We start from the raw sequence: 24,236 nt of genomic DNA, 5'->3' as shown, positions 1-24,236 counted from the left end.
GATATCTCACTTGTCCTCCTGCACAATTCTCCTCATCAAACAACAACAAAAGAGAGCGGTCATCTGCTCTAGAGAGAGAGCCCTAGAGACAGAGAAATCGTCTTCTTCGAGTTAGGGCAACTGCCATGGAAGGAGGAAGAGGAGAAGGGGAAGGCAACGCAGAAGTTAATACTAATAATGGGTCACAAGAGAAAGCAGATCAAGAAAAGCAGACAGTCGCCTTCTATAAGCTCTTCTCGTTTGCAGACCGTTTGGACGTTGCGTTGATGATCGTTGGAACGATATCTGCGGTGGGGAATGGACTGTCGAAGCCGCTCATGACTCTTGTGTTTGGTAATCTTATCAACACATTTGGTTCCACCGATCCTGGTCAAATCGTTCCCATGATATCTAAGGTACGTATACATTTTTTTTTAATGCATCGATATTTTTACACTAAGGGAATGGGGAGTTCTACTAAACCACATAATAGGCAGCTTAATTTAGTATCGAATTTGCTATCCACGAGATTCGAACTAAAACCTCTAACTTTCAAGTAAAGAAATACCACCGGATCGTAGTACTGAATGGCAGGTACATATATACATTTATATACAACATGCATTCGTATTCTTGATTACAAGAACATTAAGATTCTTGGTGGTTTTTTTTCTTCTTTTCTTGTTTAATTGGAACAGAAATGGAGGTTTATTTCTCTTTTTTTTGGGTAAAGGTTATATATCATTTTATCTTTTTTTTGGTAAAAGATTATATTTATTTCTCAAGACACTGAAAATCATTAGAACTCACAGAGTGTACGGCTTTCTTTGCGTTTCTTGAAAATTCAAAAGGGCCCTATTCTTCTAGTTCTATCTATCTTTTTTTTTTTTTTTTTTTTTTACCATAAAAAGAAAAATATATATTTCTTTCAATCACATTAAGCCAAAAATCATGGCGACCAAAACATGTGAATACGGCATCAAATAAAACCACTTTTTTCTTGGTTACTTCTCATGCATGTACTTCTTTCCAAGTCATTTTTTCTCAATTTTTTTGTTTTGTTGCAGGTGTCTCTAAAGTTTGTGTACTTGGCCATTGGCACTGGAGCTGCAGCACTTTTACGTAAGTCTCAATAATTCTAAATTTGTTAGTTGGGTTTAATCTTTGTTTAATTACACCAGTAGGTTGATTAAATTGTTTGTGTGAATTTGCAGAGGTGGCATGTTGGATGGTGACAGGAGAAAGGCAGGCTGCTAGAATTAGAGGCAAGTACATGAAGGCAATCCTAAGGCAGGACATTGGCTTCTTTGACACTGAAACTAGCACTGGAGAGATCATTGGCAGGATGTCTGGGGACACCATTCTTATTCAAGAAGCCATGGGGGAAAAGGTAATTAACTTACTAATTAAGCTGCTTTGTTTTTTGGCTTAACTGCTATTAATATACTTAACCGTTTTTAGTCACCTAATTAATTTTTAACTTTTAATTGAAGACAGTTGGGTCAAAGGTCCTTAAATTTGTTCTCCAACAGTCTGACAAAATGCCTAAATTGCGCCTGAGATTGTGCTGCAAGCTTCAACTTCCATGTGCAAGTTGCTGCAGCTTTTTTTTTTTCTTTGTCTGATTTACACTGTTGGAATGTAAATTGGTTCTGATTGTTTGATTCAAGTTACAATGGTCTACTTAAGCCATTAGAACAAGCGTAAGGTCTAGATTCAACCCATCTATGTATCAGTTATATGTCTTAGATTTAGTCAAGTGTCACGTCCTTATAGATTGTAGTGTGTGTGGCTTAGATTGGATCTAGTGGCAATGATGTAAGACAATGTTTTACACTGAGCTCTCCAATGATTGAGCAGCAACCTTTACACAAAAATACATAACCTTAAACATAAGCCACAACCTTATAGTGTGTGATTGCTTAGGTTGATGCTCAATCAGCTCGTTCATTCCTTCTTCCTCAACATTTTCAAATCAAGAAATCAAACAGAACAACCCTAAAATACTAAAATCCAACATATACGTCACAACGTCTCAAGGCAATGTAATCTAACTGAAAAATGTTAGCAGCATAATTTACTAAAGAATGAAGTTTTGAGGGCCTTATTATTTTTTTTTAATAATCTTTGGTTATTTATAATTTAATTAGTTTGGTCCCTGTTGACACCCTATAATGTTAGGGAAAAACACTTAAAACTCCAAACTTTTGAGGAAAACCCGTCATTTGTAGTGCAATGGCGTGGTAATAGTTGAGTCTGCAGGTTTATTTCTCGGTTCAAATTAGTGCTTTAAGTATTTCTAACAATGAAAGGGAGTTTAATTTGAAGGGTTTGTTGTGAAGAAGTCTTCTTACTTGTGGTTTCACTTGGTCTTCACTTTGACATGCATTTATGGATGTATTTATAGAATGGTTTGTTAATTTGTGGCAGGTGGGGAAGTTTATACAACTTTGTTCTACTTTTCTTGGTGGGTTTGTGATTGCTTTTGTCAAAGGGTGGCGGCTCACTGTTGTATTGCTGGCCACCATTCCTGCCATTGTCGTTGCTGGGGCAGTCATGGCTACTATCATGTCGAGAATGTCGTCCCGCGGACAGTCTGCTTATGCAGAAGCTGGCAATATAGTAGAACAAACAGTTGGTTCCATTAGAACAGTAAGGCCTTGATGCTAAACCTCTTTAATTTAACTCTTCAGAGTTCATAACTAATTACATTATATATCTTAATTAATTAATGTGTGAAAAATAAAAATGTGTTTCAGGTTGCATCTTTCACTGGGGAGAAGCGAGCAATTGAACAGTACAACCAGAAGCTAAAAGTTGCTTACAATACTATGGTTCATCAAGGGTTAGTCACAGGGATTGGACTCGGAATATTTATGCTTGTCATCTTCTGCTCATACGCGCTTGCAGTATGGTATGGATCCAAAATGATCATCAAACATGGATATAATGGAGGCCAAGTTATCAATGTTATATTTGCACTCATGACTGGTGGAATGTAAGTACATATACCAGTTCCTGATTCGGTAATGTCATGATATATTATATTGTGCATTGTATAGAACCATGTTCAATGTGCATGCTTAAATATCTTTCGTAAATGTTTTCGTGAATTTAGATGATGACATTTTTCACTTCCTGACACATTTTGATTGTGACTTGTTCGATTAGGTCACTAGGTCAGGCATCACCGTCTTTGAATGCATTCACATCAGGGAAAGCTGCTGCATATAAAATGTTTGAGACCATCAGCCAAAATCCAACTATCGATCCCTACGATACAAGTGGAATTGTATTGCAAGATGTTAAAGGTGATGTCGAACTCAAAGACGTGTATTTCAGGTACCCTGCCAGACCAGACGTGCAGATCTTTGCTGAGTTCTCATTATATGTTCCAAGTGGCACATCCACTGCCTTGGTTGGGCAGAGTGGAAGCGGGAAGTCGACAGTGATCGGGCTAGTAGAAAGGTTTTATGATCCAGAAGCCGGTGAAGTACTTATAGATGGCGTGGACTTGAAGAAGTTGCAGCTTAAAGCGATAAGGGAGAAGATCGGGCTGGTTAGTCAGGAACCGAATCTCTTTACAACAACTATAAGGGAGAACATAAAATATGGGAAGGATGATGCAACTGATGAGGAGATTAGAAAAGCAACTGAGCTCGCAAATGCAGCAAAATTCATTGATAAGCTACCCCAGGTAAACCGACTTTTTTATGCAGTTTTTCATAATCTTATAAAGTTCTGCTTTGACCTTTTTTTTCGGAGTTTGGTATCTGTAATATGAAATCCTGCTTTACTTTATAGGGGATCGACACAATGGTAGGTGAGCATGGGACATCTCTATCTGGTGGACAAAAGCAAAGAATTGCAATTGCAAGAGCCATTCTGAAGAACCCGAGAATTCTTCTTCTTGATGAAGCAACAAGCGCTTTGGATGCTGAGTCTGAAAAGATTGTTCAAGATGCACTGGTGAACTTGATGTCAAATTGCACAACCATAGTTGTTGCGCATCGCTTAACAACTATTAGGAATGCTGACTGCATTGCAGTGGTGCACAGAGGAAAAATTGTGGAAAAAGGTAATTACAATATGCGTGCCTGCACTATCATTCTCAATTTTCGACAAACTTGATCCTTAGCCTAACGTTTCCGTTGGATTGAGTATAGGGACTCATGAGGAGTTGACCAAAGATCCGGAAGGGGATTATAGCCAACTAATCCGCCTGCAAGAAGGATTGAAAGTGGACAACAGAGCACAAACCTCTGATCCGAATAGAGTGGAGACCAGCTTAGATATAGATAGGGCCATGCTCAGCTCTGGGAGCCGAAGATTATCAATGAGAAGGTCTATAAGCAAAGGCTCATCAGGTAGCCGGGTCACTGTTGGCTTTGGCATTCCCGGTCCAATTGATGTCCAAGAGAATGAAGTAGGACACGAGGACGATCATGACAGACCTAAGGTTGATCCCGAAAAACGCAAAACAGTTTCAATCCGAAGGCTGGCCGCCCTTAACATACCCGAGGTTCCAGTTTTGCTTCTAGGAGCCATTGCTGCAGCAGGGCATGGAGTACTTTTCCCTATCTTTGGCTTACTACTTTCGAAAGCCATTGGAATGTTCTACGAACCGCCCAATGAACTAAGGCACGATTCTAGAAAATGGGCGTTAGTTTATGTAGGTTTAGGTTGTGCTGGTCTGTTGGTGGTTCCTGTGCAGAATTTCTTCTTTGGAGTTGCAGGTGGGAAATTGGTGGAGCGAATCCGTGCCTTGTCATTCCAGAAGGTTGTGCACCAGCAAGTCAGTTGGTTTGATGACCCTGCAAATTCAAGGTATGTTAAAAGCAATAGTAATTTTGGCGAGCTATGAACTCTCAATATTTCAACATAAATCTTGTGTTCTTTCAGCGGTGCCATTGGTGCAAGGTTATCTACGGATGCTTCAACCATTAAGAGTCTTGTTGGTGACGCCTTAGCGTTGATTGTGCAGAACATAGCAACAATCATGGCTGGGCTGGTTATAGGTTTCACAGCTAACTGGAAACTGACGCTCATAGTTTTAGCTGTTTCGCCGTTGATGCTTCTGCAAGGAACACTTCAGGCAAAATTTCTTAAGGGGTTTAGTGCAGATGCCAAGGTGAGAGTCTTGCCCCAAGAGTTTTTATTTTTTCAAATAAAAAATTTGTTGAATGTAATTGTAACATTTCGAATATCTGCAGCTTATGTATGAAGAAGCCAGTCAAGTGGCAAACGATGCAATTGGTAGCATCCGAACGGTTGCATCATTTTGTTCTGAGAAGAAGGTGATAGAGGCGTACGAGAAGAAGTGTAAGGGTCCATTGAAACAAGGAGTACGGTTAGGAGTAGTAAGTGGTTTGGGTTTTGGCTTTTCATTCTTCATACTGTTCTGCATTAACGCGTTGGTTTTCTATATTGGAGCTATTTTTGTGAAACATGGTGAAGCTACATTTGAACAAGTATTCAAGGTGAGATTTTTGTTGTTCTTGTTCCTTAAGTTACTCCTTAACTTCTTCGACAAAGTGCTTCTACTTTAACGAATCATTTTTTTCGTAGGTTTTCTTCGCTATAACAATCAGTGCAATGGGGGTCTCACAAACTACTAGCATGGCTCCTGACTCCAACAAAGCCAAGGACTCAGCAGCTTCGATATTTCGAATTCTCGACAGCAAGCCTAAGATTGACTCGAGCAGTGATGAAGGCATAGCGTTATCACTTTTAATTGGAGAAATCGAGCTTGATCATGTCAACTTTAAGTATCCTACGCGCCCGGATGTGCAGATATTCAGAGACATTTGTTTGAAGATGCCCTCCGGAAAGGTAATTACCACCACCAGTTTGTTTTGAGTCTCTCTGTTTTGTTTATTTGCATTTAAGTTATGGGAACTGGTTTCTGCAACACTGCTGTTTTGGCATTTGAATTTAATAAATTAAAGGAGAATCAAGGGGAAAAAGTAAACAGGGTGTGTGGACATCTTTTCCCTTGTGTTATATATATGCATACTTAGCTTAAAATTCCATCTGCAGACTGTTGCTTTGGTTGGAGAGAGTGGCAGCGGGAAGTCAACGGTAATAGGCCTCATAGAGAGATTTTACGATCCTGATTCAGGTCGCGTACTACTAGACGGAGTAGAAATCCAAAAGTTCGAGCTAAACTGGCTGAGGCAGCAGATAGGGTTGGTTGGCCAAGAACCAGTTCTCTTCAACGAATCCATTCGTGCCAACATTGCATACGGCAAGCCAGGAGATGTTACCGAGGAAGAGATTATAGCAGCGACCACAACAGCTAACGTGCACAATGTCATATCTTCATTGCCTCAAGGCTACAACACCTCAGTAGGTGAACGAGGGGTTCAGCTATCAGGAGGTCAGAAGCAAAGAATCGCCATTGCAAGGGCTATACTCAAGGACCCGAAAATCCTTCTACTTGATGAAGCTACAAGTGCACTGGATGCAGAGTCCGAACGCAAAGTGCAAGGCGCATTGGACAGGGTAATGGTGAACAGAACAACAGTTGTGGTTGCGCACCGCCTTAGCACGATAAAAGGAGCAGACATAATTGCGGTGGTGAAGCATGGCGTGATTGCGGAGAAGGGAAACCATGATTTTCTAATGAAGATTACTGACGGGGCTTATGCTTCTTTGGTGGCACTTCATTCCAGCTCAAACACATAAAAAGATAAAGAACTTAGACAACCATGTTTGGTATTGCATCCGTAAGCCACACATTGCAGCGGATGGATGTGCGATTGCAGAAACTGTAAGCTAAAGATGTTTAAGTTTGTGTTTTGACATGAGTTTAGTAATTAATCACGTAGTCATTGGTAAAATTAGAGCATTTTTCACACTTGATTTTTTTAATATTTCTTCATTTTTTTAGTGACGATAAGCACCAACTTAACTGTCGAGAAAGACTTGCATTAGTAGAATTTGCATCTCAATTCTCAAATATGGACCTGTCTTCAATGGATAATACCTATTATTGAAAATAAATAAATAAAACATTTCATTTGAAAAAATAAATAAGTTATATTAGTTCCCTAAACTCAAATTTGGTTTGGTAACTTAATCAAACATTATCTCCATATAACTCATCTCTGGACCATTAATTTTAAATTTAGTTGATTCCAAATTATTTTAGGACTTTATCATCACAGTCTCATAGATAACGTCGCAATGAATTCGTAGCATTTTTGGAATATTTTTCTGACATATATAAAAAAAATTTAAGAATTTTCGGAACGGATGGCCAGCTGCCAGGAGTGTTGCTATGGTTGGGAAATCTTGGATTGTTTCTCAGCGTCTATGGAGGCTTGCTTTGCCCTGGTCATCATTTTTGTTCTCATCTTTGCCATTCTTGGCATAGCTTATGGTTTGCTTGCGGCCGCGCCATGGTCCATGGCTATCCAAAAATCGCTCATCCTTTGGCCTCAAATTTTGATGCGTGTTCTCTCTCGAGCAAAACTCCCTCCATGCACGTCGGGTATGTGAAAGAAAATAACGCTTACAGAGAATCCAAGTCCGGAGAGGAATGTTGTCTCAACTGACAGGACGAACGACGTAGTCAGTAGTCGGCATATTAGTAGCGATGTCACCACTAACAAGACGGATGTGGAAGCGGAGACGGATGATCAAGCGGCTCATCCGGCTAGACTGAAGGAGGCTGCTGGATTAAATGAAGAATGAATGAAGCTATAAATTTTCCTGAGTTTGAAAAAGGAACACTAGATAATTTGAGTTGGTAGATTGCCTTGTGAGTTGTTAATCTGAGCTGTTTTGTAGGGTTGTAAATCGTTTTGAAACAACTCGAACTTGCCTTCAAGTTTGGGTTGTATTTGGCTCCTCGAAACTCTGCTTGTGAAAGAAACGAAGCTTCAAGCTTGAACATTGGTATGCTCGGTTACCTCATGTGGCTCCCAACAGAGAGAAGCATGAGTTCGTGAAGGCTTGTGTGAAGAAATTGTAAGAGTATGAGTATGATTCTTACAAGTCTTGGGATAATTGATATTATAAAGAAGTCTAAATCATGTTGAAAAGAGTTAATCCAATCATATTGGTATATTGAGGACTCTTGTGTTTGCTCTTTTATGGAACTCATACTGATATAAGGAATGCAATCTTGTATTCCTTGTGGGATTGTTATAGGGCGATCCAGGTCTTGTAGTATAAAACCACAAGCACCTGCTTTCACAAAGCACGCTCTTATTGTTCCAATTACCTATAACTTGGAGAGCATTGAGTTTTGAAGAGAGGAGAAGGTTGTGTGTAGGTTTTCATGGCTTCTTCATCCATGAACATGTCTGTAGGTATGCGTTGGTATAATTGCTGCAGTTCTTACACTTATATTACATACATAATTTAAGGATTGTGATTTAGTTGATTAATCATTGTGTTCTTGGCTAGTGTATTAATCTTTTAAGTCTAGTTTATTCTTACATGTGGTATCAGAGTCATTGGATTTTAAAACTAAATTCGATCATAAATTGGTTCCTAAAAAATTGCAAAAACGAACTGGTTTGAAGAAAAAGTCTGTTTAATTGGTTTTTAAAGACGAGTGGTACGACATCGTTTAAGAAATAACCTTTAGTTCAATTTTTTACTGTGATCAGTCTGGAAAGGGAGAAACTCGTGTTTTGTCAATATGGGGTTGAGAAAACTTTTTCATGCTTGCTTATTTGATGATAAGTATAGTAATATAGCAGTATACATCTCTCTTAAACATCATAATTTTGATTTTTGAAATTATTGTTTCCGCTGTGTTGATTATGATGTCTGCAGATTGAGATGATTTTGGTTTATTAATCCTCCTTGTATTATTAGTGTAATGAATAAACTTGTATTCTGATCAACTAATTATGTTGTTAAAAACCATTGAACGAAGATCCTGTTATCTTTCTGATTCTTCATATTGGTTTTGACTCATTCATTGTTTTATTGTTTCCTGTTTTAATTGAAATTGAAATCTACATCTGCATTGAGAGCTGTCTCTTCACTGATGAGTTGTTTAATCTATATACACTTTTCATTCATGATGAAAAATCTATATATATGACTAAGTTGGTTCGTATCAGTGTGTATTAAGTGAAAGTATATTGAAATCAAGAACTTTTGGTTCTCCTTTTGAGATTTCAATTGTCTGCAGTTTCACTTAATCTTGCAAGTGTGCTTATTCTCATTGGGGAAGTAATTACAAGAGTGGAGGCGAGACATTGGTTTATAGCTAACTCTCAATGATATGGGGTCTACGGGAATTTGAAGTTATGGCAATCCGCATAGATGGGTCTCAGGCATTGATGGATAATTTGTTTTGTTGATTTGGAGCCGAGGAATTGCAATCGGGTTGACGAATATGAATCCAATGATGGTAACTTAGTTCACTGTATCATGCATGATTAATTGTTTTCTTATATGCATGATTATAGTGTGATGTGTTTGAACATGATGAATTAGGGTTTTTGCTATTTCGAGTATGCCTGTTTAATTATTTGTATATATACTATGAGGGCATGATTAAACTCGAAATCCCTATGGATGCCAACTTGTGATTTATGTGGGATGTCTAAAATCATCTTTTGCTGCATAAATAAATTAGTGTAACATTTAGTCTATGTATACTCTTTATTTTTCATTAAAGAGTTTATGGTTCTGATTAAATTAGTCTTGGTGGAGGATAAAGCTTGTTCATATACAGTAACTATCGTTCTCTTTTGTCTGTCTGGTTTTGAGACATATACGATGAATATCAATTTGGAATGGAATCAATCTGACTGCACGAGTACTCCATGAATTGATATTGTCTGGGCAAGTATGCTTAATGACCAAGCGATTCTAATATTAAACTAATGGATTTGGATGCCATTGTTTGTATTTATGATACATATAGTTACAATGCATTGGTCTGGTTTGAATTATTATTTTAAAAAATAAAAAATAAAAAAAAAAGAAGGCAAAATTAGATTATACAAGTATCCATAATGATGACTCTAAAATTATGAGTGTAATTCATATCCCCAGTTTTGGTTAGACTACATATAATATGTTTTGGGGGCTTTCGGTATATATGAATGATGGAGTTTGGAATCTTTGGGTTCGCTAAATGTCAATCTTTGCAGTGTATAACCGAAAACATGTGAAGGTTCTTGTATTTATTCCTTGTATGGAATGATATAAATTGTTTTGGTGAAGTCTTGTTGGCAAGAATGCATTCTATTTCGCTGTGATAGTGGAACTCATCGATTGGCAAGATTTGGTCTGGAATTTTCGTTTCTCGTTTACTTCCGCTACTCTTAATGAAAATTTGCCGATTAATTGGTATGTATCCTTTAATTCATATCTGATGCGATCTCAAAGTTCACAAGATATTAATTTTGAAATTTTGACAAATTATGGGTTTTCTATTGATTGGAATTGTTTGAGATTTTGAAGCGTCAATTAGATTGTTTTGCAATTGATTTTTGGACTAGATTGAATTATGATACAGGTCGATCTTGTTAAAGAATTATTATATGTAAATCATAATGTTAAAAAGTTGAGATCTTGATTATCTTGCTTTAATCAAGATAACTTGTGCTTCTATGTCCAAACAGTATCAAATTTTAGTTAATCTTGCTCGATGGATATTGAACTAGTTAGGATCAAATTGAATGCAAAAATATTGTGCTTGCAATTCAGATTTTGATCGTTGTTGAAACTAGTGAGTTTGGGTTTATGTGAGATAAGTTTTTCCAAATGGATTGTGACTATCTTTTGATACATAGACTGTTTGTATAATGGTTTAGGTGTATATGACTAAACTGAGATTATGCAATTGGTGAGGAATCGGGAACCAATTGGTTCATATCTTCGGTTTCTTTATTGGTTGTGCAGTACATTCTGCTTATGCTTAAGTGGGAGAATCGTATGTTTGAATGTAAGTATAAGGCTAAGAGTATTTAGGCCGGCCATTATAATTCATTTGGATGCTTAAAAACCAGTTTATGGTTTTATTGAAGCAATTGGTTGAATTATTTGCGTTACTTAATTTGTTTAAGTAATGAGAAGGGTCCTATTATGTCGGTTAGCATTCAAAAGGAAATGAATTTGGTTTCCATATGAATTATGATTAGTCATTCATTGTATTGGAATGACTTTTAGTTAATATAGTTGCTATTAACTTGTACTTAACTTGTTTGTGTTAAGTATGGCCTAGATGAGTGGGAGCAAATTGGTTTGGTTTTGCTATATTGGTTCACATAATTACACAGTGAAAATTAAGTATGTTGTGACTTTTGAGTTAATTCTGCGATGTAACAGAAAAGATTCTTAAGTTCAATACTTTATGTAACATCCCACATCGCCCAAGGAAGTGATTCTTAAGTGTATATTCTCATCCCTACCTAGTACAAGGCCTTTTAGGAGCTCACTAGCTTCGGGTTCCGTAGGAACTCCGAAGTTAAGCGAGAAGAGGGCTAGAGCAATCCCAGGATGGGTGACCCACTGGGAAGTTGCTCATGAGTTCCCAAAAACAAAACCGTGAGGGAATGGTAAGCCCAAAGCGGACAATATCGTGCTACGGTGGTGGAACGGGTCCGGGAAGTGGTCCCCCCCAGGCCGGGATGTGACAAATTGGTATCAGAGCCTAACCTTGGTCGCATGTGTGCCGACGAGGACGTCGGGCCCCTAAGGGGGTGGATTGTAACATCCCACATCGCCCAGGAGGGTGATCCTTATATGTATATTCTCATCCCTACCTAGCACGAGGCCTTTTGGGAGCTCACTGGCTTCGGGTTCCGTAGGAACTCCGAAGTTAAGCGAGAAGGGGGCTAGAGCAATCCCATGATGGGTGACCCACTGGGAAGTTGCTTGTGAGTTCCCAAAAACAAAACCGTGAGGGAATGGTAAGCCCAAAGCGGACAATATCGTGCTACGGTGATGGAGTGGGCCCGGGAAGTGATCCGCCCCGGGCCGGGATTTGACAAATTGGTATCAGAGCCTAACCCTGGCTGTGGTGTGCCGATGAGGACGTCGGGCCCCTAAGCGGGGTGGATTGTAACATCCCACATCGCCCAGGGAAGTGATCCTTAAGTGTTTATTCTCATCCCTACCTAGCACGAGGCCTTTTGGGACCTCACTGTCTTCGGGTTCCGTATAAACTCCGAAGTTAAGCGAGAAGAGGGCTAGAGCAATCCCATGATGGGTGACCCACTGGGAAGTTGCTCATGAGTTCCCAAAAACAAAACCGTGAGGGAATGGTAAGCCCAAAGCAGACAATATCGTGCTACGGTGGTGGAACGGGCCCGGGAAGTGGTCCCCCCTGGGCCGGGATGTGACACTTTAAAATGCATAGGTGTGTTTATTCATACAATTATGAATAATTTTAAGTTGACAACTTACTGTCAAGAATGTTTGGTATTTTTTTATATTAATTTTGGGCTATATGAGTGGTAGTAGACGTCTTGGTTCACTCTTGAGCTTAGATACATTGCTATGAATATGAACTGGACATTGTGATTTGTAAGTTAAATCTGTATTTTGTATTGCAGATGTAATTATAAATTCATTGTTTTGGCTTATGTAAGCTGGTTGTGTCTATGTACTAGTGTGTTGATGAATGACTTATGTGATCACCTTTATAATAATTTGAGATGATTATCTGTTGTGATGAATCATACTCAAGTGGGAGAATGTAAGAGTATGAGTATGATTCTTACAAGTCTTGGAATAATTGATATTATAAAGAAGTCTAAATCATGTTGACAATAGTTAATCCAATCATATTGGTATATTGAGGATTCTTGTGTTTGCTCGTTTATAGGACTCATACTGATATAAGGAATGCAGTCTTGTATTCCTTGTGGGATTGTTATGGGGTGATCCAGGTCTTGTAGTATAAAACCACAAGCCCCTGCTCTCACAAAGCATGCTCTTATTGTTCCAATTACCTATAACTTGGAGAGCATTGAGTTTTACAGAGAGGAGAAGGTTGTGTGCAGGTTTTCATGGCTTCTTCATCCATGAACATGTCTGTAGGTATGCGCTGGTATAATTGTTGCAGTTCTTACACTTATATTACATACATAATTTAAGGGTTGTGATTTAGTTGATTAATCATTGTGTTCTTGGCTAGTGTATTAATCTTTTAAGTCTAGTTTATTCTTACAGAAATTATATTGGAACCAAACATCACTACAAACAATCAGCAACACGAAATTATATTAGATAGGCAGCCAGGTAGCCTTAAATAACTTACACCAAACCAACACTTAACCTTAAACACTCTTCAGTGGCATCCATTTAACGTGCCACAAAGCGTGATTAAGTACTAAACTCATGTCCAAACACAAACTTAAACATCTTTAGCTTACAGTTTCTGCAGTCACACATCCATCCACTGCAATGTGTGCCTTAGGTATGTAATACCAAATATATACTCTGATTCTGGTTGTCTAAGTTCTTTATCTACTTATGTATTTGAGCTGGAATTAAGTGCCACCAAAGAAGCATAAGCCCCGTCAGTGATCTTCATTAGGAAATCATGGCTTCCCTTCTCTGCAATCACGCCATTCTTCACCACCGCGATTATGTCTGCTCCTTTTATCGTGCTAAGGCGGTGCGCAACCACAACTGTTGTTCTATTCACCATAACCCTGTCCAATGCGTCTTGCACTTTGCGTTCGGACTCTGCATCCAGTGCACTTGTAGCTTCATCAAGTAGAAGGATTTTCGGGTCTTTGAGTATAGCCCTCGCAATGGCAATTCTTTGCTTCTGACCTCCTGATAGTTGAACCCCTCGTTCACCTACTGAGGTGTCGTAGCCTTGAGGCAATGAAGATATGACATTGTGCACGTTAGCTGCTGTGGTCGCTGCTATGATTTCTTCCTCGGTAACATCTCCTGGCTTGCCATATGCAATGTTGGCACGAATGGATTCGTTGAAGAGAACTGGTTCTTGACCAACCAACCCTATCTGCTGCCTCAGCCAGTTTAGCTTGAACTTTTGGATTTCTACTCCGTCTAATAGTACGCGACCCGAATCAGGATCGTAGAATCTCTCTATGAGGCCTATTACCGTTGATTTCCCGCTGCCACTCTCTCCAACCAAAGCAACAGTCTGCGGATGGAATTTTAAGCTAAGTTTGCATATATATGACTGAAGGGAAGAGATTTCGGCACACCCTATTTACTTTTTTCCCTTGATTCTCCTTTGATTTATTAAATTCAAATGCCAAAACAGCGGTGTTGCAGAAACCAGTTCCCATAACTCAAATGCAAATAAACAAAATAGACAGACTCACTAGTGGTGGTAATTACCTTTCCAGATGGCATCTTCAAACAAATATCTCTGAATATCTGCACATCCGGGCGCATAGGATACTTAAAGCTGACATGCTCAAGCTCAATGTCTCCAATTAAATGTGATAACGTTACGCCTTCATTACTACTCGAGTCAATCTTAGGTTTGCTGTCGAGAATTTGAAATATTGAAGCCGATGAGTCCTTGGCTTTGTTAGAGTCAGGGGCCATGCTAGTAGATTGTGAGACACCTATTGCAGAGAGTGTTACAGCGAAGAAAACCTGCAAATAAACAAAAAAAAAAAAAAACAACGAATCATTAGAGTTAGAGCAGGAGCACTTGTCGAAGAAGTTAAGGAACTGTAAGAGCAAAAATATCACCTTGAATACTTGTTCAAATGTAGCTTGACCATGTTTCACAAGAATAGCTCCAATATAGAATATCAACGCATTTGTGCAGAACATTAAGAAGAATGAAAAGCCAAAACCCGAACCACTTACTACTCCTAACCGTACTCCTTGCCTCAACGGACCCTCACATTTCTTCTCGTATGCCTCCATCACCTTCTTCTCAGAACAAAAAGATGCAACCGTTCGGATGCTACCAATCGCATCATTTGCCACTTGACTGGCTTCTTCATACATAAGCTACAGATATTCAAAACGTTACAAGTACATTCAACAAATTTTTTATTTGACAAAATAAAAAACTCTTGGGGCAAGACTCTCACCTTGGCATCTGCACTAAACCCTTTAAGAAATTTTGCCTGAAGTGTTCCTTGCAGAAGCATCAACGGCGAAACGGCTAAAACTACCAGCGTCAGTTTCCAGTTAGCTGTGAAACCTATAATCAGCCCTGCGATGATTGTTGCTATATTCTGCACAATCAACGCTAAGGCGTCACCAACAAGACTCTTAATGGTTGAAGCATCCGTAGATAACCTTGCACCAATCGCACCGCTGAAAGAACAAAAGATTTCAGTTGAAATATTGAGAGCTCATAGCTCGCGAAAATTACTTTTCATTTAACATACCTTGAATTTGCAGGGTCATCAAACCAACTGACTTGCTGGTGCACAACCTTCTGGAATGACAAGGCACGAATTCGCTCCACTAATTTCCCACCTGCAACTCCAAAGAAGAAATTCTGCACAGGAATCACCAACAAAGCAGCGCAACCTAAACCGACATAAACTAACGCCCATTTTCTGGAATCATGCCTTAGCTCATTGGGCGGTTCGTAGAACATTCTAATGGCTTTCGAGAGTAGTAACGCAAAGATAGGGAAAATTACTCCATGCGCTGCTGCAGCAATGGCTCCTATAAGCAAAACTGGAGCCTCAGGTTTGTTAAGTGCAGCCAGCCTTCGGATAGAAACTGTTTTGCGCTTTTCAGGATCAGCTTTAGGTCTGTCGTGATCATCCTCGTGTCCTACTTCACTCTCTTGGATATCAACTGGACCGGGAATGCCAAAGCCAATGGTAAATGAGTGCCGATTACCTGATGAGCCTCTGCTTATAGACCTCCTCATTGACAATCTCCGGCTCCCAGAGCTGAGCAAAGTCCTATCTGTATCTAGGCTGGTGTCCATTCTATTCGGATCAGAGGTTTGTGCTTCGTTGTCAACTTTTGATCCTTCTTGCAGGCGGATTAATTGGCTGTAAGCCCCTTCTGGATCTTTGGTCAACTCATTATGAGTCCCTATAACCAATCCAATGGAAAAGTTAGCTTAAGGATCAAGTTTGTTGAAATTTGAGAATGATAGATTGGCACGCGTATTGTACTCACCTTTTTCAACAATTTTGCCTCTGTGCACCACTGCTATGCAATCAGCATTCCTAATAGTTGTCAAGCGATGCGCAACAACTATGGTTGTGCGATTTGACATCAAGTTCACCAGTGCATCTTGAACAATCTTTTCGGACTCAGCATCCAGCGCGCTTGTTGCTTCATCGAGAAGAAGAATTCTCGGGTTCTTTAGAATGGCTCTTGCAATTGCAATTCTCTGCTTTTGTCCACCAGATAGAGATGTCCCGTGCTCACCTACCATTGTGTCGATCCCCTGGAAAGGAAAGCAGGATTTTATATTACAGATACCAATCTCCAAAAAAAAGGTCAAATAGAACTTTATAAGATCAAGAAAAACTGCATAAAAAAGTCGGTTTACCTGGGGTAGCTTATCAATGAATTTTGCTGCATTTGCGAGCTCAGTTGCTCTTCTAATCTCCTCATCAGTTGCATCATCCTTCCCATATTTTATGTTCTCCCTTATAGTTGTTGTAAAGAGGTTCGGTTCCTGACTAACCAGCCCGATCTTCTCCCTTATCGCTTTAAGCTGCAACTTCTTCAAGTCCACACCATCTATAAGTACTTCACCGGTTTCTGGATCATAAAACCTTTCTACTAGCCCGATCACTGTCGACTTCCCACTTCCACTCTGCCCAACCAAAGCAGTGGTTGTGCCACTTGGAACATATAATGAGAACCCAACAAAGATCCTTACGTCTGGTCTGGCAGGGTACCTGAAATACACGTCTTTGAGTTCGACATCACCTTTAACATCTTGCAATACAATTCCACTTGCATCGTAGGGATCGATAGTTGGATTTCGGCTGATGGTCTCAAACATTTTATATGCAGCAGCTTTCCCTGATGCGAATGCATTCAACGATGGTGATGCCTGACCGAGTGACCTAATCGAACAAACCACAATGAAAATGTTTCAGAAAGTGAAAAATGTCATCATCTACATTCATGAAAACATTTACGAAAGATAGTTAAGCATGCACATTGAACATGGTTCTATAATATATCATGCCATTACCGAATCAGGAAAACCAGTCTATATACTTACATTCCGCCAGTCATGAGTGCAAATATAACATTAATAACTTGGCCTCCATTGTATCCATGTTTGATGATCATTTTGGATCCATACCATACCGCAAGCGCGTACGTGCAGAAGATGACGAGCATAAATATTCCGAGTCCAAGCCCTGTGACTAGCCCTTGTTGAACCATAGTATTGTAAGCAACTTTTAGCTTCCGGTTGTACTTTTCAATTGCTTGCTTCTCCCCAGTGAAAGATGCAACCTGAAACACATTTTTTATTTTTCAAACGCTAATTAATTAAGATATAAAATGTAATTATTTATGAACTCTGAAGATTTGAATTAAAGAGGTTAAGCATCAAGGCCTTACTGTTCTAATGGAACCAACTGTTTGTTCTACTATATTGCCAGCTTCTGCATAAGCAGTCTGTCCGCGGGATGACATTCTCGCCATGATAGTAGCCATTGTTGCCCCAGCAATGACAATGGCAGGAATGGTAGCCAGCAATACAATGGCTAGGCGCCACCCTTTGACAAAAGCAATCATAAAACCACCAAGAAAGGTAGAACAAAGTTGTATAAATTTCCCCACCTGCCACAAATTAACCAACCCCTCACTATAAATGCATATATGTCAAGTTGAAGACCAAATGATACCACAAGTAAGAAGACTTCTTCACAAACAAACCCTTCAAAACTCCCTTTCATTGTCAGATATACTTACAGCACCGATCTGAACAGAAAAATTAACCCGCGGACTCAAGTATTATTATGCCATTGCACAACAGATGACGGGTTTTCCTTGCTATTTGAAGGGTTTTTTACTAACATTATAAGATGTTGAGGGGGACCAAACTAATTAAGTAAATTATAATTAACAAAAGGTTATAAAAAATGAACCCTTCAAAACTTAATTCTATACTGCTAACATTTTTCAGTTAGACAACATTGCCTTTTGTGACGTATAGTCAGACAAAGAACTTGCACAAGGAAGCAGCAGCCCGCGGCACAATCTCATGCGCCATTTAGGCAGTTTGTCGTGTTAGTGTTTGTATGTGTTTGTGGATTGTTTTGATGAGATTTGAAAATGAAATCCTCAAGAAATTGATTAGCTCAGCGACCTGAAATTACAGAGAACAATGGAGGAAGAAAAGTGGAGCACGTTGCTCCTTGGATTCGATCTGAATTCTGTTACACATCACTGTCTGCAACCAAGAGTGCTGGAAATTTATATTATAATGTTTATTGGATATTATTATTCAATTTCAAAATATTAAGTAAAAAAAGCAATCTTGTTTATTCTGAAGTGTTGTGTCTGATGCAAAGAATTGCATCATATTATTTGTATTGTGTAGTTTGATGAGTGGTGTAGGTTACATAGATGCAAAGTTGCATCTTTTCACCAAACAACACAATGGGTTCTAACTTCTATATAAACCCATGAAACCATTATCTTTAAAGGTAGAGAAAATTAGAGTTAATTTTTAATTTTGAGAAATAGGGTTCCCCACTTTGTTTCTCTCGATCATTGTTAGTCAAATTCCGAGTCGTGTCTTGAGAATATGAAGTATATTGGGTTCGCCAAAGTCCGAAAATTGAAGTATTTTGACTTCGGATTATAGATTGTTGAATCCTGAGAGACGGACGCCTACCTACCTACAAGCACAAAAGTAGAGGTGAAATTCTATCTTTAGGACATTGCATTATGGAAGCCTCAATCTCCAACTTTGTCAGTATTTCTTACTTTCTCTCTAGTTGTTTATATTAATCTTGATTGTTATGAATTTCTTTATGATTATTATCATTAAAATTCTTTTATTATTCTCATATTTTCTAAAATTGCTCCAACACTAAGGGAATATAGCCATTGCATTTCCCTCACACTTGCAGCGTGAGTGCAATCATGTGCACAACACACACTCACTTAAACACTCTTGCACGAGCCCGTAACCATGGGCTCTGATACCATGTTGAAAATTTTTAGATCGACAGGATCAGGGTGCCCCACTCTAACGACATTGATATTGTCCCCAACTTTACCACCTGCCCAATCCGTCAAGTGTGGTGTTTTACCACAAAAGGCATAAGTATTAGCTACAGTGGGACAATCCTATTTAAAATCATTACTTTTCTTTACCCCCCAACGTTGCAATTCCCTCAATCGAACTCATGTTGCAACTAAGGGAAGATAGCCGTTGCAATTCCCTGACATTTGCAGCATGAGTTCGATCACGTGCACACACATAATCACTTAAACACTCACAACTACTATGACAGCTGACACACACTCTTAAAATGTTATAATCCTAATCATGATCTATTACATAACAAGAACAACATGAATTAAAACCCAGAAATGAAGAACTTCAAAGGATGAAATCTGCAACAAGACTTAGTTGGAGGGCAAATTTAAGGACCTTTGCCCAACTGTCTTGAATTAAAAGTTAAATATTAATCAGGTGCCTTTAATCGGTTAAGAGTTGTCTTAGATCAATGAATGAGAAGGAAGAGAGTAAATAGGGCACAGGAAATGAAGTCATCCAGTTAAGTAGCTAGATTAATTAGCAGTTAACCAAAAAACTAATTAGTAAGTTAATTACCTTTTCCCCCATGGCTTCTTGAATTAGAATGGTGTCCCCAGACATCCTGCCAATGATCTCTCCAGTGCTAGTTTCAGTGTCAAAGAAGCCAATGTCCTGCCTTAGGATTGCCTTCATGTACTTGCCTCTAATTCTAGCAGCCTGCCTTTCTCCTGTCACCATCCAACATGCCACCTCTGCAAATTCACACAAACAATTTAATCAACCTACTGGTGTAATTAATCAAAGAATTAAACCCGATTAAAAAAATAAATGGAGGAAGAAAAATAGAAAAAAAATTTAGAATTATTGAGACTTACGTAGAAGTGCTGCAGCTCCAGTGCCAATGGCCAAGTACACAAATTTTAGAGACACCTGCAAAAAAAAAATTAAAAAAAAAATCGAGAAAATATCACTTTGAAAGAAGGACATGCATGAGAAGTAACCTAGAAAAAGTGGTTTTGTTTGATACCGTATTCACATTTTTTGGTCGCCGTGATTTTTGGCTTACTGTGACTGAAAGAAATATAGATTTTCCTTTTTATGGAAAAAGATAAAACAATAGGGCTCTTTTCAACTTTCAAGAAACGCAAAGAAAGCTGTACACTTTATGAATTCTAAAGATTTTCAGTGTTTCGAGAAATAAATATAATCTTTACCAAAAAAAGAGAAATAAATATATTATCTTTACCAAAAAAAAAAAAGAGAAATAAACCTGCATGTCTCTATTCCAATCAAAGAATCCAGAAAACTCAGAAACCCAAAATCTCGTTGTATTCAGAAGAAGGAGGAAAAAAAACCCAGAAAACCAAGCATCTTGATGTTCTTGTAACCAAGAATACGAATGCATGTATGTATAAACATGTATATATATACCTTAGAGATCATGGGAACGATGTGACCAGGATCGGTGGAACCAAAGGTGTTGATAAGATTACCAAACACAAGAGTCATGAGCGGCTGCGACAGACCATTCCCCACCGCAGATATCGTTCCAACGATCATCAACGCAATGTCCAAACGGTCTGCAAACGCGAAGAGTTTATAGAAGGCGACTTTCTGCTTTTCTTGATCTGCTTTCGCTTGTGACCCGTTATTATTATTAACTTCTGCTTCCCCATCTCCTCCTCCGCTTCCTCCTTCCATGGCAGTTGCCCTAATTCGAAGAAGACGATCTCTCTCTCTCTCTCTCTCTATATATATATCTCTCTAGAAGATGATCGGTCTCCCCTGTTGTTGTTTGATGAGGAGAATTGTGTAGGAGGACAAAGTAAGATATCAACTTTTTGTGTGCTCTATGTGCTTTATGGTGTGGTGGGGTGAGATGGAAAAGGAAAAAGATTGTGTACAACTAGGACAACTAACTAGCTAAGCTAGAGATTTTTCAGTGTTTCTCTAATACATATTATTCAAATATCATTCTACTTAAATAATAACAGGTAATGTAATCAGTAATGTTTTGATCAAACTAAAAAATTTGTCATTAGTCAAAGGATGGTTTGGTGTTTAGATGCAACATATACATCAGAGTCCTACTAATCCGCTACTACGTTGATTTTTATCGCTTCCTCACTCTACGGCTCCTTTTTCTCCTTTCCTCTCTTTTGTTTTTGTCGAAATTTCTACTTTCCTCTCTCTATTTAGTTTAATTGAAATCCAATTTAACAAGAATTACTATTGTTAACCAAAAAATAAAGTTTTTATTTGTTGACAAACAATATTATAAGTGGATTAAATTATCAAAAATTAGGAGCATGAAAAATCGATAAAAATTAAATTTGCACCAACGTGCATCTTCAATTTTACAAATTTTTGTTTAAATAAAACAACTCTAAAAGCACATTTACGAGAAAAACCGAATATGACTATGGGATTCGTTTGAATGACCTTTAAACTGTTGAGATTTGTGAGAAAGAAAGGAAGAGGGGACAGACCGACGGACCGCATGCAAAAGCAACAGAAAATGATCTGGCCTTCATATGTTCTGCGTCATTAATTATGTGAATTCTTCCCATCAAGAAATTTTAAGTGTGCTAGAAACACGAATCTATACATCAATTGTAAAAATATAATTAGTTGAAAACTTGAAAAGAGAGATAATAAATTATATTATTACATTTCGTATACTAATCATGTTTTCGATAGATTAAAAATTTTCTCTTTGACAACATAGTGTCTATCAAAGGAAGACTTTGACCATTTGGATTAGTAGTAACAAAATTCAAAAAATAACATAATCGCGTCAATTGTGTCAAATAGTTCGCAAGTTTTTTGTTATCTATTCTATTCTATTAAGAGAAGAGACCTTGTCCAATTTTTACCCATTTTTTTCCTATTTTACCTTCATTTTTTATACACAATGTTGACATGATGAGGGCAAAATAGTAATTTTGAATTTTTCTCCTTTTTTCCTATTTTGCCCTCATTTTTATACACAATTTTTACATAAGGAGGGCAAAATAGTAATTTTGTACCAAAATATTTACATAAGATAAAAAATGTAACATCTCACATCGACCAACAAATAGGGAGTGATGTGTCTTATATGTACATGCCCACCTCCATATAGCACGAGGCCTTTTGGGAGCTCACTAGCTTCGAAGTTCATCAGAACTCCGAAGTTAAGCGAGTTCAGGTGAGAGCAATCCCAGGATGGGCTGACCCACTAGGAATTTCTCATGTGAGTTCCTAGAAACAAAACCGTGAGGGCGTGGTCGGGGCCCAAAGCATACAATATTGTGCTACGGCAGAGTTAAGCCCAGGATGTGGTGGAGCCCGGGTCGAGATGTGACAAAAAATATGCACTTATTAAGAGAAATTGTCCCACCATCATTTTTTTTCATACACGTAAGTGAAATCATGATGTTTTTTGGATAGTTAGAATGAACTGAAGCGGTTGCACTTGAGGAGAACGTGGGAAGAGGTGAGCGGTTGAAGAGGCTTTAATTTTGTACCTTTTGACAAAATGACAATCATATCCCTATTTTTCCTATTTTACCCTCTTTTTTTTTTTTTTTGAGAAAATAACAATCATATACCTATTTTTCTTATGACAAAACAGTAATTATGTAATATTAAGAAAAAAATATACACTTATTAAGAGAAATTGTTCACACACACAAAATGTATGCTCTTTACTAGTATATGTTGAGAAGAGAGAATCGATATAAGACTCAAAAGCAAATTTTTGTTTTTAAATAGGCATAATCATTTCAACACTAGAAAAACAATTACATCGTTTGATAATAAAGAAATCAGTATGAGAGTTTCTTCTTCAATCGAAACATTGAAGCAGCAACTTGAGGTACAAAATTCTGCCAATTAGCAAGTTAGTGTCAATTGATATCTATATAGTTTTACAAAAGTAACTAATAATTTGTTTATTCTTTTGATATGCTACATATTGAATAGGAACTAAGGAAAGTATATCACATACGTAATTTTTTATTTATTTAAATGGTACCAAACTAGGTGAATGATGAATCTCATTACTTCTGTTACCATATCTTATCCGAACTAAGGAGCATTTGAACATATGTTTTATTATTTAAATATGCTCATTATACACCTAATCATCTTTTACGTGTTTTTTCTCACTCAATTCTAGTTAACTTTCATATTAAATGTTACTTTTAAAATTTTGAAAAAAGTTAATCAAGATCAGGTGAAAGAATACGTGATAGATAATTAGGTGTATGATTATCATACAACATAATTTATGATGATGAGCAAAAATGCTCCATTCGAACTATGTAGCTAACCCAAGTATACTGTAACGTCATCTTCTACGCAGACCATTTGCTTACAGAAGTCTAGAAAATTATTTTGGTAGATTTGCCATTATTGCTTCTTAAATTCACAATCACAAGCACCAGGATGCACTCTTTTCTAGAAGAGCTTCACATTTCAATTTTTCACACTTTGTAGTGAACAAAAAATGCCAACAGCATCCTCTCTGGATCATTTCGGTGAGTATTTTAGGGATTCGTAAATTATGTATGTTCATCGTACATCGTGCAGTTAATTTTTATTAGATATTGTTTGTATTTAATTTTAAATAAAAATATTTAAAATGATTTCTGATCGTACGATGTACGATGAACAGATATAATTCATGGATCTCGATCCGGCGAGCATTCGGATTCCAAAAAATGCACGCTTGAATGATAGTTTAGAATTTCTTTTCTCCTTTTAGTCTTCTGTTACCGTTTATTTTCTGTAGTACTGAGCAGTACGGATTAGTATTATTAAGGGTGGAGTTAGAAATTTTTCACCGAGTAAGCTAGTTTAAAGTTTAAATCTTTATGAACAAAGAACTTGATAATGTATTTTTCATAGTATCAATTAGCTTATGAAAAGCTTCACAAGGTGATCCAAGAATTTTTTGTTATTAGACATGTGTTAAAAGTCAAACAAATCCCAATTTGAAATATATATATATATATATATGTACAAGAAGCCATGAGAAAAATGATGTAAAAAAAAAAAGAAATTGTTTGTAAGTTGTATTATATTGTTTTATGTAATTAAAAATAAGAAAATTAGGATTAATGCCTAAATATAT

General features: G+C 37.8%; 2 protein-coding genes across 9 annotated transcripts; one reads left to right on the top strand and one right to left on the bottom strand.

The window, feature by feature from the left end:
* The first annotated feature begins 1,199 nt into the window (after positions 1–1,199).
* Positions 1,200–6,746, top strand: LOC137728974 (ABC transporter B family member 9-like). Its single transcript, XM_068467791.1, has 10 exons — positions 1,200–1,369; positions 2,410–2,631; positions 2,739–2,977; positions 3,151–3,676; positions 3,784–4,057; positions 4,146–4,806; positions 4,882–5,110; positions 5,193–5,459; positions 5,548–5,811; positions 6,019–6,746. Exons 1-10 carry the CDS (start codon positions 1,208–1,210, stop codon positions 6,664–6,666), a joined length of 3,492 nt encoding a protein of 1,163 aa, XP_068323892.1. The 5' UTR covers positions 1,200–1,207; the 3' UTR covers positions 6,667–6,746.
* A 6,451-nt stretch (positions 6,747–13,197) lies between these two features.
* On the bottom strand, positions 13,198–20,861 carry LOC137729452 (ABC transporter B family member 9-like). 8 transcript variants are annotated; one of them, XM_068468408.1, is made up of 13 exons: positions 20,549–20,861; positions 19,993–20,047; positions 19,694–19,869; positions 17,464–17,685; positions 17,117–17,355; positions 16,430–16,955; positions 16,051–16,324; positions 15,763–15,963; positions 15,297–15,705; positions 14,994–15,222; positions 14,644–14,910; positions 14,281–14,544; positions 13,198–14,080 (listed from the first exon to the last, which is right to left on the bottom strand). In XM_068468408.1, the coding sequence occupies exons 1-13, from the start codon at positions 20,816–20,818 to the stop codon at positions 13,433–13,435; spliced, it is 3,780 nt and encodes a 1,259-aa protein (XP_068324509.1). In that variant the 5' UTR covers positions 20,819–20,861; the 3' UTR covers positions 13,198–13,432. The 8 variants fall into 8 exon arrangements, with proteins under 8 accessions (XP_068324509.1, XP_068324508.1, XP_068324503.1 ...); XM_068468407.1 differs by having other exon boundaries at positions 15,297–15,762; positions 15,808–15,963; XM_068468402.1 differs by having other exon boundaries at positions 15,297–15,963; positions 19,694–19,890; positions 19,981–20,047.
* Positions 20,862–24,236: the final 3,375 nt, after the last annotated feature.

This window comes from Pyrus communis, chromosome 3, assembly GCF_963583255.1.
Source record: "Pyrus communis chromosome 3, drPyrComm1.1, whole genome shotgun sequence".
Classification (NCBI taxonomy): Eukaryota; Viridiplantae; Streptophyta; class Magnoliopsida; order Rosales; family Rosaceae; genus Pyrus; species Pyrus communis.
This window is presented reverse-complemented; position numbering and strand designations above follow the sequence as displayed.

Excerpts from the sequence above, each read along its gene's own strand:
- LOC137728974 (XM_068467791.1), top strand. The coding sequence starts at position 1,208 with ATGGTGACAGGAGAAAGGCAGGCTGCTAGAATTAGAGGCAAGTACATG. Across the intron at positions 2,978-3,150 it reads GCACTCATGACTGGTGGAAT|GTCACTAGGTCAGGCATCAC; the intron begins GTAAGTACATAT and ends TTGTTCGATTAG. Across the intron at positions 5,111-5,192 it reads GGTTTAGTGCAGATGCCAAG|CTTATGTATGAAGAAGCCAG; the intron begins GTGAGAGTCTTG and ends GAATATCTGCAG.
- LOC137729452 (XM_068468400.1), bottom strand. The coding sequence starts at position 20,818 with ATGGAAGGAGGAAGCGGAGGAGGAGATGGGGAAGCAGAAGTTAATAAT. Across the intron at positions 16,956-17,116 it reads GCACTCATGACTGGCGGAAT|GTCACTCGGTCAGGCATCAC; the intron begins GTAAGTATATAG and ends TTGTTCGATTAG. Across the intron at positions 15,964-16,050 it reads AGGCAAAATTGTTGAAAAAG|GGACTCATAATGAGTTGACC; the intron begins GTGAGTACAATA and ends GATTGGTTATAG.